At 31.8% G+C, this 20735-nt stretch overlaps 1 protein-coding gene across 3 annotated transcripts in view; it reads left to right on the top strand.

Moving 5' to 3' along the window:
* Positions 1-20735, top strand: part of LOC132743038 (ephrin type-B receptor 1-B-like) — a 110577-nt gene that overhangs the window by 48638 nt on the left and 41204 nt on the right. For all 3 annotated transcript variants that reach the window (XM_060731552.1, XM_060731550.1, XM_060731553.1), the window contains exon 3: positions 12270-12951. In XM_060731552.1, the coding sequence (XP_060587535.1) occupies positions 12270-12951 (682 nt within the window). The remainder of the gene's footprint in view (positions 1-12269; positions 12952-20735) is intronic.

Raw genomic sequence — 20735 nt, 5'->3', positions numbered from 1 at the left:
TAGCCCTTGTTTCCTTTTCGTAGCTATTCTGTATTTTTTTGTCCTTTAATCAAATGTTGAGGATTCAGCAGTATGCTGTGTGAAGTGCAGTTCTCTAATTAAGCTGTCTTTGCAGTTATTGTGATTCTTGATGAAGGAACTGATTTATCAGGTCATAATCTGGTTAGAGGATTACATTTTAGGATTTCAAGTTTGCTTTTTTCCCCTGGTTTTTTACTGAGTGTGTAAAATACGATAAGGGAGACATTATTATGCTATACAAAGCCATTAAATACAATAGAATATGTGATCATATTCAGAGACTCTTCATAACAAACCACCAAATGAACACATACGTATTTAAATTGTTTGAGCTCTTCTGAAATCAGGAGATTTATCACTGCTGTCCGTAACCTGAGGCTTGCAACATTTTCAGTTTTGCTGTGAACTTCAAGAACATTACTTAAGCTTTTTACTTCATCTGTTATTTTAACAGTCTTCCAAAATCAGGAGAGAACTGAATAACAAGTTTGAGCTTATAAAATATGAATATGAAAATTTAGAACTTGAGCACAATATGAAACCTATATGACAAAGTAGGTCAAGGTAATATATGTATATAAATAATGCAACAGTTAGTTATCTAAAATGCAATAGTGACTATGTTTGTCAGAACAACCTGAGCTTTTTTGCTGTCTTTTATAATCTATATAAGTACTTTTTGCAGCTAAATATTTTTGAAAAAGTTTTGACTGCATTGCCTTCCAGATTACAAAAGAATGGCACATTCTTTTCACAAGGATTATAATATTATAGGTATAATGCTTAGGACATTTAAAAGTTCGCTTGGAAAAATCTATTTGCCCATGTGATAAATAAGATGTCAATACAATCCAATTTAGGACAATAATTTGTTAAAGAACTTGCTGTAACCGCATGCTTTATAGCTAAAACGAGTGACTACAAGAAAAGATTAGACAATTATTGGAGCACCTGTCTATAAAGAAGCATCGCCTAATTGATATGCTGTTCTTAGTATTAATGAGTTTTAATGAGTGGAAAAAAGGAATGTTTTATGATCATTAAATGCATCATTATTCTGCAATCAAATACGCTAATTATGATATCCATAAATGCATGTCATTTTGATTTACTGACAATGGATTTTTTTTATTGTTTATAGAAAATGCATGTGCGTATGAAATTGATGAAGTGTGTGTTAAGTAAGATCAGATAATGAATGTTGTTGCTAATTATTTGTCAGCATTTAGTTACATAATTATATTGTTCCTTATAGTTATATTTGTACAGTATTGATTGCTTGGACCCTGAAAGATCTTCAACTTATTTGTAAATTAGTTTTTTTTGGTGGTGGAAGGGGGGAGTTCAATATCTTGCTCACTATCAATAAATGTCAAAAGATAATATATCTTATAAAACAGTATCAATAATATAAACACATGACTTAATGTAATCTGAAAGGAATACACAATTGAGCTTAATCGAAAGTTTATCAATATCGCGTAAGTGAAATTTTCGAACTTGTGATAAAATATACTTGATATGTTAAAAAGTTATCAGCATGTATACAAAGTTTATCAAACTTTATCGAAGTAGAGTCATAAGATTATCATTATTAATGACTTGCACAGTATGTGCAGTGTAGGGACCTTACTATTTGTCATTTTTGACACCCAGTACCAGCAGGTGGTAGAGTTTAAATAGATTACTGACACCTTGATTAAAATTGAACCAGGCATCAAGCAGGGTTCTATTTGATTACCTGTATCATTTCATTAAAAAGTAGTCAAGGTACAATTGGTAATGTTATCAGTTTTGAAGAGGATGCTTGGGCCAAAGTTCAAAGATAATTTTCCCCTTTTTAGTAAACTTAAGGTCAGTATAATCTAGTTAGTATTGAAAAAAATAATCTTGGCTATAACTGAAGCAAATATTGTTCATTATAAATCAGTTCAAGAAAAAATATCAACCGAATACGGTTCATGTTTAATACTGGTCTGGCCTAGTATTAAAAACTTGAAAAATTCCTGTACACAATGAAAATTATAGTAAAACAAATGGCCCTGGACTATTTTGAGTTGCTGTAGTCTCAATAATTATGGTGTCGAAAATTTACACCTGTTTCTGGATAATTAAATTTACATGTTAAGTATATTTTATAAAGTTTTCTTTTCTGCATTGTGAAGTTAAACAAACCTTTTCTTTTCATTCTGGTATGTTTTCATTCTCAAATTACATAAAATTTCATCTTACCAGATAGAATTTGTTAATTACCACCTGCCAGGACAACCAAAATTTATCTCCTTTAAATGGTTTCATTTCATGACAACTAACAATTAAAAGTGAAAACAATGAAGTAAATTTATAATGTATGTCATTGGTAGAGAAAGGGAAAGTCAAATATACATCATAGAATGTGATCTTTGCAAAAAATATGTAACTGACTTTATGACATTTTACATTATGCAAAGCAGTTAAGTTGACAATGAATTTGTTTGCTTTTTTTTCTCTGTCCATTGGTAACCTCATAGTTTTCGGAAAAAATATTATGATGAATTATTATGTCATATCTTTTGTGAAACTTTTAAGTATATTAAGGTATTTTTTCCAGCTGCAATTAATGACCTTAGTAATTTAATTATTATTAATAACTCTAAGTACATGTAGGTCGTTTGCCCCAATCGTACTTTTTGAATGCTAAATTCTTTTGCAATGGTCATTTCTACAAGGCATGTAATCCCAACTTGCCAATTTACATATATTACCCCCTCTGACACCAATTATGGTCTCTGATATTGAAACCCTGTTGTTTTCTGTGTCCGCTGATTTATACATGTATCTTTTTCTTCTTGTCCAATCTCCCTCCTCCTTGACAGCTAAATAAGCTAAGGGACTTGAATAATTACCCTGTATTGACAAAGTTCATGGAAATATATCTCCGGCAAGGACAACCAATCAGACCTTGTCATGTTCAACTGTGAACTCTCATGTCCAAGATGGCTGAAAAAGTCACTGTGAGTCACCTCCCCTTAATGAGCACTGAGGACTGCTTGATTAAGATAAAGCATTTTTTGACCAATAGATTTCTTAAGGGAAATATTTGACAAGAAAACAATGGACAGAACATTTGAAGAAAGTTTTTCCCAGTAGAATATACTCGTTTATTAATGAGCGGTTTTATTACTTTGACAATGATTTTTTCTTCTGTCTTTTAAACAATAAAAATTATAGACTTTTCACTAATGTCTCAGAAACTATGACCTAAAGGTGTTGGATTCACATAGAGGCAAACTGTTTTAATTTTAATCATAGGAGTCAGAGAGTCTTCTTGAATTTTTGAGTGATTGGACTCCAAGATGGGTTCACTTTTTGAAAAGCAATAAATTTCGGAGAAGTCTGAAAGTCTGTGGAACAATGATTGGTGGCAAGGGAGTGGGAAATTTAAGACAGGTCCCACTTTCTTGATTTAAGATTGAAGACAATGTATTAAAAGGTTTTACCACATTTTACTAAATTGAATTTGTTTTCGATTATTAGGAAAAAGCAGTATTTTCTTAATTGAAAGACTTGTCAATGTCTTTTAGTTCTATCCAATTAACATTGTATTGACAGACTCTGAGTCATTTCGTGTTTGTTGACCTTCTAAAAGAGATAGAGAAAAAAAACGGAGACATTTTTTTTCATGAGAAATGGAAATGGAAGTGTGAATTTGATTATTTATTGATGACACAGTAGCCTAAAAATCTTAATTAACAAGCAGGCCAGTTTCTGTTTTTAGAATTTTGGGAGTTTTAATTGGTAAATGTATTCCTTTTGTTATATCTCTGTCATTGTGTGTAATGATATCCAGCAATATGACTTAAGTTGATCTCCAGCTGGTTTATGTTTCCTTTAGTATTTCATGAAAAGAGGAGGGGATTTATGGGAAAGAGGGGAGAATGACCATTTAAAGAGTATCAAAAACTTTGATGACCTCATGTTTTGATGGTAGAGGTGCAGGTTATAGGAATTGTCATGTATACATTTGACTGTTGCAATATGATCATTCATCAGTCAAATTCCCCTGAATTGTTTTTATAGGAAAAGTATATTTTTTCAAATTGGTACACAAAATTGGTAAAATTTTGGTTAATTGTTTTAAAAGACTGACATCCTGTATAACATAAATGCCAATTTATTTAGATGTATCATATTGCTTACAACTAGATTTAATCAATTAATTAATTTCTTTTTCTTTGTAATTCTCTTACCAGAACATATTATTTCTATGGTTTATATTAATCAGTATTTACATAAATATGACATAAGGCATGTTTCCGCTAATGCTGTAATATATTAATTTTCTTGGAGTAAGCGCTTAATAAATATGAAAGTGCTGGAATTATGAATAACATTGCCCTTTTCTTCAGCGAATAATCCATTCTTTATATTGGCTGCAGCCACGAAAGAATTGTTCTTGGAATTTCTCTTTTTTTTCAGCGAAATAAATAAAACAGAAGCCATTATATAAGTAAGACATGTTTCAATTAGTTACAACTCATCATAGCTGGAAAGTGCCTTGTTAGTGAAAATATGTCTAGAAATAAATGATCCCATACAATCTCCACATTCTAGAATTAACAAGTAACATATTTCACAGGCAATGATATTATGTCTAACTGTATTGTTTTGCCAGAAATGTATTACGGGTTTTTTAATTGTTTTCACGGTAGGTGATTATTTCTGAAGTCCTGTTGTATATATTGGCAGAAGCTAATTAGCCAAGTTATTTAGCTTTTACTTGTATTCTGTTGTTTCCACTTAATATTATAATGGATTGTTATTTTAGCATTTACTCATGGACGTAAGTCCTCAGGCACCCTTCTGTGCATAATTTCAGTCACAACTATGCAACTGAGTTGAACCACCAACATTTGTAGATCAAAGTTTCCGTGACGCATGAAAAAATCTTAAGTCCCTGGTGAGTTCGAACCCACAGCGGTTGGGACAAGTGGTTGGAAGTCAATGACCTTTACCACTTGGCCAATGGAGCCAATGAACCAAGTTTTAACACTTTTGTATTGGATGCCATAATTAAATATTAAGGAAATTGTTTTATTGACTTGACTGCATTGTTAATTTTCCCTGTATCTATAACAAAAGCATGGGGGCATCTTTCATCAAATATTGTTTTTCAATATATTGAACTATAACGTTACTCTGCTATATTTAATAATGGACATGTCCACAAACTACTGAACAAAATAAAATATATCTATTTTACAATCCAGAAGTGTGACATTTGCACAAAGGCATTTGTATGTGGCCACTAAGTGTCAAAGTTTGTCTGAGCAAAAACAAGAGAGATTTGAATTTGATATGAGAAATGTATTAACTTCTCTTTTATCATGCATTTTTTGTCTGTTCCAAGGCGGGGAATTACTTGGAATGGCACGAGATGAAATCGCCTGAGGGTCCTGCACGATCTTGTAATGAAGCCAAGCAGTCTCGTGGAGAATATTAAAGCCTTTAAAAAAAATAACACGCCTGAAAAATGTAGTATTTTAAAAAGAAATCACGCAAGATGGACAGGAAATTATTTTATGTTGAAAAGAGTTAATTACAGTTTCTCGAGGCTGTCATTTCAGACCGTGGTATGTCACATACAAAGGGGCGGTAAAATTGCAAGTACTGGAGTCCAGGAAAAACAACATTTTTGCTGACTTAATTGTTTTAACAAATATCGGGGCAGCAGAATTTGTTTTGTTGTTTTTTAAAAAAAGCCTTTTTCTGTGGGAGATTTGTAACTAGATTGTGGGATATGGCCCTCATATTGTTATCAGATTTTGGCGAAAGGCTTTAGGACTCAATTAGTATGAAAATTCGCTATCTTGTCAAAATACAGGCTGACAAACATTTTCACCAGAATTTCTTTGAGTGGAATTTATTTCGCATTTTTTTTTGCATTGTCCTACAAAGATATGAAGAAAATGCAAAGGGAAGATTAAAAGAAGTTGAACTCGAACATTTCATACATGACTGCTTTGTCAAATTCATGTCCCTGGCACATCTGGTGTATCATTAATAAGATGGGATTTAGAAGGTATTTAGACTTTTTTGCAAATGTTGTCATTTTTTTTCTCCGCCACTAAAACTGTCAAAAGAATGATTGTTTTGTCTCCAAACTGAAGACTTAATCGCAGAGGAATTTAGCAAAGAAAAAACATTTTCATGAGATGATGTACACATTTTCTGTTCAAACAAAGCCCATATTTTCGCTGTTAAAATATATGATTTGTGGGGCTAATTTTTTTTTCAATGTCATAATGCTAAATTTTTCTGAAAAAGTCTATGTTCATCACCATATTTACTAGGGGTGTAACAATACAGCAAAAACCGTATTGCAATATATTGCCATTTTGCTGAAGCGTATTGCAATATATTGCAATACGTATTGTCGTGTATATGTTTTGATGTAAAGATGGAGTAACATTTATATATTATTATTATATGTATATATTTTTAGTAGAAACTTAACAAAAATGTAAGGAATAAATAGAAAGTAGTGTCACACAATTTGATAAACAAAACTAGTCGTGTGTGACCTTTCACATATGGGCCGCTTATGTAAATTATGCGGCCGCTTATTGACTTTTAAGTGTACTAGTTGTCGGATACTTTTATCTTACGTTGGCGCCAACAAAATTTGCCAATTAAAGATTTTATGTGAAATTTGTACAAAATTAGAAGGCAATTAATTGAAAATGATGATTTTTATAAAATACCGGTTTTCCAAAAATCGTACCGCGGTTCGAAATTTATTTTTTCATATTGCAATATATCGGTATACCGGTAAACCGTTACACCCTTAATATTTACAATATGTATAATAACTTTGGAGGATAGTACGCAAAAGTGCTGTAACGTATATGAAATAAAGAAGGACTTACTAACCCTCTATAATTTATAATACATTTTTTTTTTGGGGGGGGTGGGAAGGGGAGTAACATTTTGCGACATGAGGTAATCTTTTTTTAATATCCAATTTATAGTGTGGCGCCCAGTCATTCCGTTTACTAAAATGATACACAGGAGAAAAAACCTTGTTTGTAAAAAGCTCGGAGGCTCTAATCTTTCGTAATACAATGTAAATGTCTGAAGTCAGCCATATAAGTTGACGATAAAATGCAATTTGAAACTCGGAGAAACGAGATGGATTACATAGGGTCGGTAGTACATTAATCAACTTTTGTGCTGCATTTTTTCTTTGTGGTATATTATATATAGTAGTACGCCATTTGAAAAATATGCTGCATGGTAAAAAAAAAATAGATAAGTACAATAATTATTAGTCAGAGGGAGAATTATTGTTTTGTCCTTGGTTTGATTCAACAGTTCTATAATTCCCTTGTATACCTGTATGTGAGTTGTGGGGAACACGGTGGCCAGATGGTATAAATCTATATGTTTAGAAGATACAGGTTCATTGACCATGCTTTCTGTTGTACATGTACTTCAGTATTGTTAAGTCCAAGTTACATAACTTTACTCAGTAAAGTGAAAATGTTAAGTCCTGAATTCATTTAATTTATATTGGAAATAATTTTTGTTCACAATAAAACTTTTAATTCAAATCAATTTAAGTCTATGATAAATAAAGACATTCAAAGGATATTATTGCATTGCTAATTGGATTAATGAGAAATTAATGTTGTTTTTTTTTTCAGAGACCATTAATTTTATAATGTCAGAATGAATTGATAGTACTTAATATAATCATAAATGTCATGATTTAAAAAAAAAAAATTTTAAGATGGCTCTAATTGTGGCATATTCCTTGATCTTGAAGTCTGGTATTACCCTGTCAGTCTGGGTTTAAAAATTGTCATGGACGTGCATTTTTATACACAGCTGGAAATCCTGCTCAAAGCTGAAACACCTTTGTGAATTATTTTGTAATATTGGACCCTGCTGTTCCTTCTTTTATATGTTAAGATGTCATGTCTGTTTTGATATTGATGATAAATATCACAATAGCTTAACTGTGGATTTTTATAATACTCAAATGACAGCCTATGTTTTTCTTTGAGGTTATTTCAGGGATTAGATTTAATGTCATTGTTATGAAAGATGAGGTCCCAATACAAAGTTTACGTTTGCGCCATGCAGCGATTGTGTTCGTCTTGATAACCGTCCATTGAAACCGTCTTCAGTAAAAATTAATTTTCCCATTGCATTAGAGATATTTTTTTGGGGTAGTATTTTGTCTAGTGGGAAGCTTTTTTGATGAAATTCCCAAACAACTCATTTGGTCAGTTGGTATGCCAAATATTTATCAGTTATGAAGACATGGGTATTTTTGTGTTTGAATAACAGCAAATTTGGTAAAACGTATCGCAATTTTGTGACAATTACATTGTCGTTTATCAGTCAGCTAAAAAACTTTGATCACATGAGAAATTCAGACTGGTTGCTTTGTTAAGTTCTTGTTTTTGTTTATGTCTGTAATCAAATGTTAAATTAGAGTTTGATATTCTTTTCTGATACGCAACTTTTATTAACCCATGTAGATAATATAAAATTGTTAAAGAGACAAACTTTGTCCTATTATATAAGGTAAAAAAATAACCGAACATTATCTTATCTGTTGTAACTGAATAATAGACATTCCCACCATTTTGTAATGTTATATAGCATTTTCTTTAAGTTCTAAGACCACATAACCTGATATTTATCTTTACATCTGGCAAAAACGTACTTTTCCCATTTCAAACAACTATAAAATTACTTTTTTATGGCATAAGTTAAAAGAAACGAGAGAATACCTACAACAGAGTTCAAGTCCTTTCAACTCAGTCACAAGTACTTTTACATAAAGTAGAGCACAATTCTTTATTTGTAATGGTCCATATCGTACTGTTAATTTGTTAATTAGTAGCTCATTAGCTGATTGAAGCTTAGCCATTAATTGGTTAATTAGTAAATATTGGAGCTGTGTGTAGTGATCCAGTAGAAAATGAGCTTGTTGAAAGTGCTCCAGAAGTTACCGGAATCAGTGTTTTCTATAATGTCAGAAAGGCGCAAGTTTCCGAAAAAAAGGAAAAAATGTAATTATCTACAAGTATTGGCTCGTGTCATAAAGTCATTTAGGTAATAACCGCCAATTAGTGTTATGTATTTGTTCAAGAAATTGTTGTGTTAACTTAGTGAGTAATATAATTTGATAATATATATAAAGTGATACGTACAACCAAATGAATCAACATTCCAAGATCTGACATCGTAAAATTGTTGGCTGTGAATTTATATTCCTCGCTTTGTGTAAGATTGATGAATTTAAATGTTATTTAAGCTATAATAATATGCCAAGTAGTTTAATAAGAATATCTTCCCTGGGTGTCCATCTCCCACCCCATTATTCTCCTATACCTTTTCCCCCCCAACTCCCTTTTCTGATCCCCCAATTTCCCATCATCCCCCCCCCCATAAATCCCCCCAAAAAATTTATCTTTCCCAACTCTTTGGGTTTAATAGCTGAAAACCCTTTTTCCCAAAGCAAATTTTTAAGTTAAATTTTAAAATTTACATGTCTTCCCATAAAATTTCTACTTTATTTAAATTAATTTTTTAAAAAAATTTTTTTTTTTCCCCCCCTAATCTTGACAAGATAAGGGAAAAAATTTTAAATTGGGAATTTTCTAGGGAAATTTCCCTTTCACGATAAAACCCACTGTACTTTTTTTAATTTCTCGGGATTTTTTACAAAATTTTTTTATAACCCTGTTTATAATAAAAAATTTTCGGGAAAAGTTTTTTTGACGGGGAATGAAAACCCAATAAAAAAAAATTTTTCGGGCGATTTAAATTTGGGAATTTTGAAAAAAACGGGCAAAAAACATGATTTTTTTAAGAAAATTATAAAAAAAGCCTTAAAACAATAAATAATTATTATAGTGGTAATTTAACAGGAAGATGTAACCGACGTTAATGAAAACAACATTATTATTGAGTTCAAAACCATAATAATGGTGTGCATATTACTAAGGATTTGATGTATATTGTATTTAGTGCTTCGTCTAAAACAATCATGGTCGATATAAAAATGAATGTTCCACTGAATAATTTGCACCGAGAAAAATGAATTTAATTGCAAAAAAAACTTAAGTCAAGTGAAGTTAACAGAAAACATAAGTATTTAACGAAGAGTTCAGATTTTTGCTCTGAAATTAATAATTATATTCATGAAATACAAAGTACAATATTTGAGATTTTAACAGTTCTTAATCAATGAAGCTGTGAAGCAGTTAACTAAATTCATTTGAAGGTTATAATTTAATCGAGGTTTTAACTTAAAAAGGTATTGATTTTGGTTATAATGATTTGGTTAAAAGCAATATGTTTTCGGGGTTATAAGCTGTTTTTGTTGTGGGGTGTTTTTTTTGGGGTTGTTGGGGAAAATTAAATTAAAAAAATTTTCCCCTTAAAAGAAATTTTTGAGTACAAATATTAATAGAGATTTTCCGTTATATTATTTGTGCGTTTTTTTTCCCCCGCTGGGTTTTCGTCTATTATTTGCCGAATGCAGTGGGGGTTTCCAATGACAATGGGGTGATTGTTTTTACGGGGGGTGAGGGGATCCCTCAAATCCTTTTAAATTTTTGGCATTTACTTGACAAAACTGTAGAATGATTTTTTCCATAGTTTTGATGAATGGCACAAAATTCTCTTTTCTTAGAAATTGCATTTTCATTTTGCGCTGGATATTTTTTATGGCTAAAGCAATTTTGCAGCCTTCCCTTATCAGTATGAAAGAGAAATTATTTTGAATTTTTTTTAATGAAAAAGTTCAGTTTTAGCACATCATTTAACTGTTATCTTTATTCTTAAAATTTTTAGTTAGCAATTTCAAATTTGCAGTGAGTGCATCAATTTTTAAGGGCAAAAAATGTTCTCATTTTAAAATCATTTTGATTGAATATTATGACATAAAAGGGCAAAAAAGACATTCAGTTTTAATTAATCATATTCTTAACTTAATTTTAGAATTAAAATAAAAGCATGGTTAGACTAATTAATTTCAAAAGTTTCTGAAAATTCAACTATTTTAGTTCAGAATATACTTGAAAAACTATCCTTTCCAATATATCAGTTTATTTTTGTATTCAATTGAAAATTGATCTTATTATGGTCTTTGGTATAAACTAATCAAAGAAAATTAGAATAGAGAGAATAGTAGGATGAAATTTCATTCTGTCATTCCTCAGGATATTTATGAACTTCCAGAAACACTCATGAAATAATCATTTTCATGGCTGTATCACTATTTGACAGGTGTAGGAATTAGGTCTTCAATAATGATAGATAGTTCCCCCCACTCTCTCTTCTCTGTCTTGTAATTTTGTTTTGTAAACAAAGTTCATGATTGTGAATGATTGACTTATCACATTGTTATATATACACTGATAGATTGATGAACCAACTTTTCTAATACAACTCAGAATGAGAATTTTCTATACATTATGTTGGATCAAAGAGAGATGTGGGGAAAAAAAGGAAAGATTTTGAAGCATGCAGTTTCAGCAGTTACTTAATGTAACAGTGCCTGGAATAATTGTATTTTCAATCATTTTTCTGAAAAAATGAAAAGCAGCAATTACTTTATTAATTAACCCTTGCCATGCTAATTGAATTTGCCTCTCTTTTAATCTGGACAAAACCATTCATCTTTTTTAGGGAAAATTTCTGTTGTGTTCTAGCTAATACTCGATATAGACGGCACAGATGAGTCGGCTGATCATGTACATATATGTTTTACTTGCTTTAAGAAATTCCAACATTTGCTATCTCTGCTGTGTATAGTTAGCTGAAACTTGGAAACAGAATTATTGATGTATCTTGTTTTTACAATACTTTGATACCATGCACTCTGTTTGTTTATAATTATCGCACATTGCATAACAATTAGCCTATTAGGTAATATTCTAATATTTTCAATAAATTCCATCTCCTGTTATGTGTATCTTGCAAAGCTCTGAATGGTAGCAGTGGCCTAGTGGTTAATGTGTCTGCCTCTCACAACCCAGGGATCATGGGTTCAAGACGTAATCGGGTCACGACCATGTTTCTTCATTATGACACAAGTACTTGTTGGTTCCAGGAAGCGGAATTGAAAGTGCTGAATATTAGTTGCAAGAACTGTGTTTGGCAATCAAGCTTGAATAAATTAATGTTTAAACCAAAGCTCTAAAATGATAGACATTAAAATCATTGATTTTTGTTTTCTTTTGCAGTGGAATGAAGTTTCAACATATATCTACCAGATCTCATCTTCTCCAATAAAACTTTACACATCATGTTATGTGAGTAGCCGAGACGTTAATAACTGGCTACGTACACCTTTTATAGACGTGAAAAATGCCAAAAGCCTTTATATAGAAATGATTTTTACAATGCGAAAGTGTGTAAAACATTCAGATCCGAGTATATTACAACAGTGCAAGGAATTATTTACGTTATATTCGTACCAAGCTGATAGAGACATCGCTAACAAAGAAATGCCGTCGTGGGACGACACATCGTACAAGTTAGTTGGTAAAATACCAGCCACTTTCTTGGGCGAAAGTGCTTCAGATATTCTTTTGAATACCCAAGAAAATTTTATATCATTGACTCCTGGATTACGGGGAATTTATTTTTCATTCCAAGACACTGGTGCTTGCGTTTCATTGGTGGCAATAAAAGTGTTTTATAAACAGTGTCCGAATACTATACAGAACTACGCAGAGTTCCCGGCTACGCCAACGGGTAAAGATCACACATCAAGTGTTGAAAGAGAAGGCAAGTGTGTTGAGAATGCTTCGCTACTGAAGAAACCGACATATAGATGTATGAGTGACGGAACTTGGGATATTCCAATCGGTGGTTGCCAGTGCGGCCCTGGATACGAAGGCAGAGATGAAGAAAGATGTGTCCGTAAGTACAGTTTTCATCTTTTTTCCCTCATAAATGAACATAGACTTTGAACATATGTCAATTTTGTATGCAAACTATGATGGATATATTATCCAAGCATTACGTTGGTGGCCTCTTCAATGGTACTTAATCCAGCTAAATGCCAATCAAGATAGGTTGTTTGTACTTCCTCTGACAGGTGCTTTAAAAAGTATGGAGAAAATATTTTAAGTAACCAAGCGTCGCTGTGTTTAGTGAAGAACATATTTCAATAATTTTAAAAGATGTTAATAAGTTTAACAGTTTAAAATCATGTTGTCTTTAAAAACAAAAGAGTGAAGGAAGATGCAAGTCATATAATACTTAATGTAGCAAAAATTTTGCTTGCATGTATTGAACAAAAGTAAATAAAATTTCACAGGAAAGCTGAATTTCAAATATCAATATGTTACTTGTATAAATAATCTGTGTGTTTTGATAGTTATTTAATAGTACTTTAATGTTGTAATACCGACAAGGAATTGCTGTTTTAATCAAGAATCTTTGCCTTTTTCCTGTCTGCGTGTCAGCTAGTAGAACGAGCTCGAGACATTTTGTGGCATGCTTAATTATTTTCGTACAGTAAGAAAGGAATCTGTAGAAACATGACAGTTATAGGTTCCAGCAAATGTCGACACATTTTGTTACCCGCTGTGGGAGAATATACGGCATGTAAAACTGTCGAGATATCTTGTAATGATATGCAAGAGGGTGGTGCTCCGAATATAAAACAAGAAATTGTTCCACTTATCGCAGATTATCTTAGGATTGGCTGAGAAAAAGAAATGTTAACAGTTTGACATTGATTATTCTTGTATATAAAATAACAATTATGAATGAAAATAAAGCCTCTGTTAATTGTGCTTCGGATGTGGTAGCTATGATGGTATGTGGTAGTTTCAAAATTCGGAATGGTTATGTATAGGAAACACAGATACAAAATTTGGAAAGCTCAGGTGTATAAGAAACACTGGAAGTTACAAAAATTGGGAACACTCGGTGTATAAGAAACACCTAGTTACAAAATTGGGAAAACTACTGTGTAAGATAGGCACTGGTAATAACAAAATTGGGAAAACTGGTGTATAAGAAACACTGATAGATACAAAATTGGGAAAACTATTATGTATAAGAAACATCTGTACAAAATTTGGCAAAACTGTCAGAAGTCAGAAATCATCTTAAATTAATTCATTTAAGAAAATTTAATGATCATTTGATAAACATTGACTTGGAACATGAGAATTATTCTAGTTGAACATTTGTGTAATTGAGTTACATGCAAATTAAAATGAGACTTCCAGACAGTGGTAATTAATTGACAAAAAGTGCTTAGATGATTTATCTTTCCTTGAAGTCATTTTTTTTGTTTCTGCGCCGCTTCGCAATTTTACAGTGTGCAGTGCAACAGTATGCTTAGCACCCTTTCAATCAAATCTGCCAACAAATTGATACAATTTGTCACCTGAAATCAATCTTTGGGGGAGATGCATTATGGGAAGGGAGATCAAGTTTCACAATCAGAGCGCTACTTAGAGTATCAAATTACGACTTTCACTATAGGTGCGGTTCTTTTTGAAAGGCACAGGTTGATTATTTCCCTTTATAGGACAGTAGCATAAGGAGAGGACATGCTTAGTGACTTCTCAATAAGGCAAATTTCACCCAAATTACAGCTTTTTGTACTTAAAAGTAGGTTTCCTGGAGTGTTTGTGGTATAAAGGATCTCAAACTTGAATGGTTTTGAATAACAGTGAAAATATCAAAAAAGAAACCCAGGTTCACGGCTAAATTTTGGCAAATTATTATTTTCTCATTTGCGGTCTGGAATAAAAAAGCTTTTCAATAGTCTTTGTGTTTCGCCTTCCGTTAATTCAATAAAAAGAAATATTTTCAATTTTGTTAAGTGTAGTAATTTCATTATGGGGTACGCTGTTGAAACATCCCCCTTTTGATTTCCGTATAAAAGCAATTCTTCTGCTTATTTAAGTCACTGTAATTATGGCTTCAAGTAGAGTATGTACTTTTGTCCGAGGTTAACTTAATTAAACAAACCGAAATTGTTATTAACAAAACAGTATTGAAGGGTTGGTATATAGACTCGCAATGTCTGACAGTGTGAGATGTTTTGATATCATTGTAATAATTGACAAGTTCTACATACAAAATCTCAATGAAAATATGATGAGCACCGAAAAAGAAAATTCTTTTCAAATCATAATTTTATTATTCTTTAGAAAGCATGACATGGTGGCTGTTTAATTATATCAGTCAGTGCGACTTGCACCAATAGAAATTAAATTTAATATAAAATGTGTCCGAGCTAATTAAAAATGAAAGAATTTGTTTAAAAGTTCAACCCTAAAATATTTATCTTTTCTTGGTACAAATTGCTTTAACACATGCATTAGATGAATTGTTAATTAACAGACTAGCCCCCACGGCTATGCACTAATTTTCTGGAATCACACTCTGAAACATAACAAGCAAACAAAGGTGGTCTATGGAGTTGAGAGAATTTATTGTCAAAATAATGCTGTGTTAACAGAAAGGAAAAACATCAAGAAAAATATATAGGCATTATGGACAGACAGACAGAACAAAAACAACAATAGTATACATTCTTTGAGCTCCTGATTGTTTACAGTAAGTCATTACCTTGAAGCATAAAAAACAACTGTGAATATTTACAGCAACAAAATTTACGCAAAACAATTTGCTTCCCGAAGCGAGTTTCGCTTTTTCGCTTATTTCAACTGTAAATGAATCATTCATAGACCTTTTCTTCATATTTGTAATATAATTATATAAAGTGGTAAAGGAAATAATTTTTAATCAAATATAAATGGAATTCAGTTTTGACTTCCACTTTTAGATGTTGTGAGCAGAACAGAAATTAGATATGATTCTTGCAAAAAAAGATAAGAAAATTTAATTGTATCCATGTTGGAAATCATTTATCTGTATTAGATTACAGATGTCGGAAACCATCTTATATTATTTGTTTACGATTGATTGCAAGAGAAGTTACTGTGAGTGATGCTGTTGAAATTTGGTTAATAACAAGCTTCTCCAACAAGTTGCTAAACAATTTACTGTGCACATGGAAGTCATCATGGCTGGCTGATTAGCAAAACCTCCGTGGAGAAATTGTCAATTTTGACTGAGAAATTCATCTTTATTAGTGGCCAGCAATCATGAATAGGAGCCAAATTATCCCAGTTCAGATTCCATTTCACATTAATTGTGTTTATATTAGAGAGAATGTCATGAGAGTGCTGCATTTACTCTGGTGACAGTGCCTCTGCTTTTCAGTGAATGGAATTCGTCATCAATTTCTTGTCAAGTGCACATGATACATTTCTTTTACTAAAGATTACTTCTGAGGTTTCTTGTAGAAGCCAGGGAAATCTCTCTCTTAGAACATTTTTGATGCATCATCCTTTAGTTAAAACATTGATACTGTAAATTAAGTTCAACATTGGTTTTTATTGGAACTGTTAAAAAGTTGATTACGTTTCACAAGTATTAAATGAAGATTTATTATGAATGTATTGTAGGAAAAATAAAATTAATAATTTGATTGCTTTTATGTGTAGAATGTAATTTGATTAGAGCATAGTCAGATATTCAATGACAGCTTAAAACCTAAAGCTTTGACAGTTTGTAATAAATGAAAATTGCAGTCTGAAATATTTGGTATCACTAAAGAGCCTGATTGATATGTTAAGGTAAAACAGCACTTGACAAGTTAACCTTACTTCAAAGACAGTCCTTTCATTGAAATAATACCAATTGTCAATACATCTTGAACTGTGCTACAAATTTTTATCCAAGTTCTTTTAATTGAAAAAAGTCCTTTTATTGACCATGGTTTATAATTTACGAATATAAATCTGTCAATTTCACTTTTTACATTATTTCTTAAATCAGTTTCTATGGATACGAAATCTTAAGATCTTCTGGCAGAATGCTCATAATTATTTCCCTAACAGATTACATGTTAAGATTTATGATTTTCTGTTGTCCACTTGTCACAAACTTCAATTATCCTATTGTACAAGTAATCGGAAAATTATTCTGTTTTAACGTCAGGGGACGAGAGATGTGTCCGGGCGTAAGGCTTTGATGATTTGTCTCTGATTCGGTACTGTCGCGTCATTGGTTAGAAATCTGACCTGGCTGAAATGTCACGTTTGTGCTTTAATAATATCATTCTGCATTATTGTCGGCACCTCAAACGTATGAGCAATTTGATATCAGTTATATCCCCATGATGATTTTCAAATGTAGAAAGTTCAGTTAAAATTTCTAAATTCTAATTTAAGGAGATTTTTACTCTTTTGGAAACATTGAACTTTATTAAAAGTTATTTAAGAAAAAATTCTGTTTTAAATTTTAATTTGTTTGAATTTTGAGAATTTTGAATATATTAAAAAACAAAAATTTACTAAAATATGAAATGAACCTATTATTGTTATAATATCTGTAAGAAAATCTATTAAGTCAACCATGTTTTGACCCATGTGGTCATATTTAATTCAAGGTTTCAAGGTTTACATATCGCAGGATGCAAAATGCATTTAAAAGGCTCTATTCATGTACAGATTGGTATGGTTAAGTTTATGAAGTGAGTATGGTACTTCAGAAGCCTGGCGTAGATAATGGTCATGATTTAACCAGGGTTGAACCCGTTTAATGTTGTTTTATAAATGGTAATGCGAAAATGTTTTGACAGAAGTTTTATAAAGGCAGTGAGTCGGTAAAATTGACCATTTATGCGAAAAAATTTATTGTAAAGATGTTGAGCTGTGAAGACAATGATAATGGCACACACTGTGAACCTTTATTTTGACCATGGCAGAAATACGGTTTTGCAACTTTGTATATTGACCAAAAATTCCACACTAATTTTGATTTAAATTGAAATGCATGTACCATTATATAAATTATCATATATAAGTGTAAATTTATTTAATTCACACTTGAATGTAAAAAACTGTTCAAAAATATGAATTTAAACCTTCCAGACTTTGATAAACCAGAAACTTCGCTTAAAACTTCCAGCTTCATACATGTATAAATTAGGTTCCCTGTTCAGTTTTTGTAATTTGATATTTAAAACCCCTTTAAAAACTTGAATAACAGACAGTTCTCCTTTCAAACCTGGAAAAAATGTAGAAATTTGAGCCAAGGTAACAGTTAATAATGGTCGGAAAAAACATTACAGAGCCATTAAGGACTTAAAGGATTTCACTGAACATTTGTTCACATACAAATTGGCTCTGACAACATACATTCTTAAAATTCCAACAAATAAGAAGGAACAAGGGTGAACATGAAAGATTGAATTAGTTGTAGTGACCATTAACAGCAGTGATTTTCAGAACCATTTGGAATATACTTCAAGCAGACACCCTAATTGACAGGGCCAGACAATGTTAAGATGTGTAGTGAATAGCCCATAATGATAGATTGAAGTGCGAGTAATAAGAAAGAAAAAAAACTTGGCAAGAAATATATGTCAAATCATGGCATCTCATGATAGAGTTCTAGGGAAAAACTGCCATTTTCTTTCTTTATTTATTGATAAGTGAACGCTCTTTAGCCGATTTATGTTAATGGATAGATTAACAGACTTAGACAAAGAATTGGTCAGTATGGAATCTGGTGACATGAGATGACAGTGATATTAATGACTGGCTTCTGAAGAGAAAGGTTTTAGACTGCACCCAACAGAAATTATTTGAATAATAGTGTCATTAGGCTCTGGCATGTAAATGGAAACAGTGTGACCTTTGACACTACTGGATCTTCTTGGGAATTTGAGGTATTGGCATTTAAAAGTTGAGATTTACAGAAAAAGGATGATATATTTCATGCTGGCTGCAACAGTCGATGAAGATTTTGACGTGACTTTACACAAACAATAATACAAACAAAATACAAACAAGGCACAAATGATAGAGAATCAGGAATTAGGCAAAGATCTTCCTTGCAGAATTATTTAATAGTTGCTAATTTCCATCATGTCAGTATAGTCCTTTATGTTAATAAAGAAGCAAAATTGTTCTGCAAAATTAATGTTATGATGCAAAATCATACTGTGCAATTTGATTTATCATCTGCTTTTGAAATTGTTGCTAGGAAATGAAAAAGATTTTTGGCTGCCATATGCCTCTGTATTCTGTAGAAAAGGGAACTGTAATTGGTCTTTCTTTCGGATGGAAAATATCTCTTTTAATATTACACAGATTGAATATTCTATTATCTTGCGACAATTACTTAAGTGATTGTAATTTCTTCAGAAGTGCACTGACTTTGCATCACACATAAATTAATTAACTAAATTAAGGGATTATTTCACAGGCAGACATAAAAGATGGGCAGGAAAATCAATTTCTCTATTATGGTAAATGAGGTATTCGTGTAACCATATTTCAAATTGACAAAGACATCCAAGAGTGATGAAAGGCCGACGAAGGGTGTGACCTCCGGCTGGAGTAGAAGATTATGCCATATTTGACCGATGGTTATGCTTAATAGGAAAAATGGAGTCCTATTAACGTCTGGTGGACAGAAAGTATAAGGGCTGATATAAGGGGATGACCAACGTGGCTGAAGTGGGGGCGTTTTTCCGGTCAAGTTTAAGGATTCAATATGTCGTCAGCATGATTGACGGGTATGATTGTATCAGTTATTGTATGGATTATTCTCTTGACAGGGGCAGATTATTCTTATTGGCACCATAAGAGGTATTGGAAAGTGTTGAAGATGGTAGCTGAATAAACTAATGAATATAGCATTTAGAAATTTCCATTTGTACTGGGATATGAATAGGGGAAAAAGATACTTGGATATGGAAAGGGAAAAAGTTAAATGCAGTATGACTATTATGCAATAAAAAGTTGCATAATAGATTAGCAGACATTATTAACAACTTGATTGTTAACAATTAATTGTGCAAGGTTTCTACGTAGGTTTAATATAACATTATACTTATACTTGAAACATAGAAAAATGACCTTATTAATTACAATTAAGCTAAAAGATTGACAATTGCTTGATTGTGCCACATTTCAGTATAAGACTCCAGCAAAGGATGCTCTTCAAGGATTCTTTTGACATATATACATATATTATATAATACACATTCCTGTAATTTAAACAATGTATGACCAAAGCAGAACAAGCCTTAGTACACGCAATACCCTCACTAGACTATCAGGGATTTAAGTTGCGTTTTAGGGGTGGGCGGATGCAATTTCCGAGGGTAAATGTTAGAAAATATTCTGTCATTAAAAATCCCAAGATAATGTTTTGCAAGATTTCATTTTAAAGGCAACATTTTAGTGAAATTAAAGAGTTTATTAGATAAAAACATGTATATAAAAGCCTCTTTACAAAATATTCAACACTGTTTTCTAAGGAAATATCAAGACATCATCTTTATAACACTTTCAACAGATCTTCTTAAGTTTATTGATTTACATACATCAGTGTATCACATTAAATTCTGTACATCATCTATTTTGTCAGGTCAATTATTTACCAAATGCTTCATGTTCATGTAATATAATGTTAAACCTAAGAGGAAAAAAAAAAATCCGGAGGAAATTATTTTTGTAAAGGACATGGAGTTTTCAATGTCAAGGTCATTTAATGATGAAGGAATTGAAAATATATCACAGCGATGTTACAGATATGATGTTGATTGCTTTAGTGGGGGGTGATTTGTAAAAGCCGGGAGAAAATTAAGACCAAAA

This window comes from Ruditapes philippinarum, unplaced genomic scaffold, assembly GCF_026571515.1.
Source record: "Ruditapes philippinarum isolate M1 unplaced genomic scaffold, ASM2657151v2 ctg3184_1_1_1_1, whole genome shotgun sequence".
Lineage (NCBI taxonomy): Eukaryota > Metazoa > Mollusca > Bivalvia > Venerida > Veneridae > Ruditapes > Ruditapes philippinarum.
This window is presented reverse-complemented; position numbering and strand designations above follow the sequence as displayed.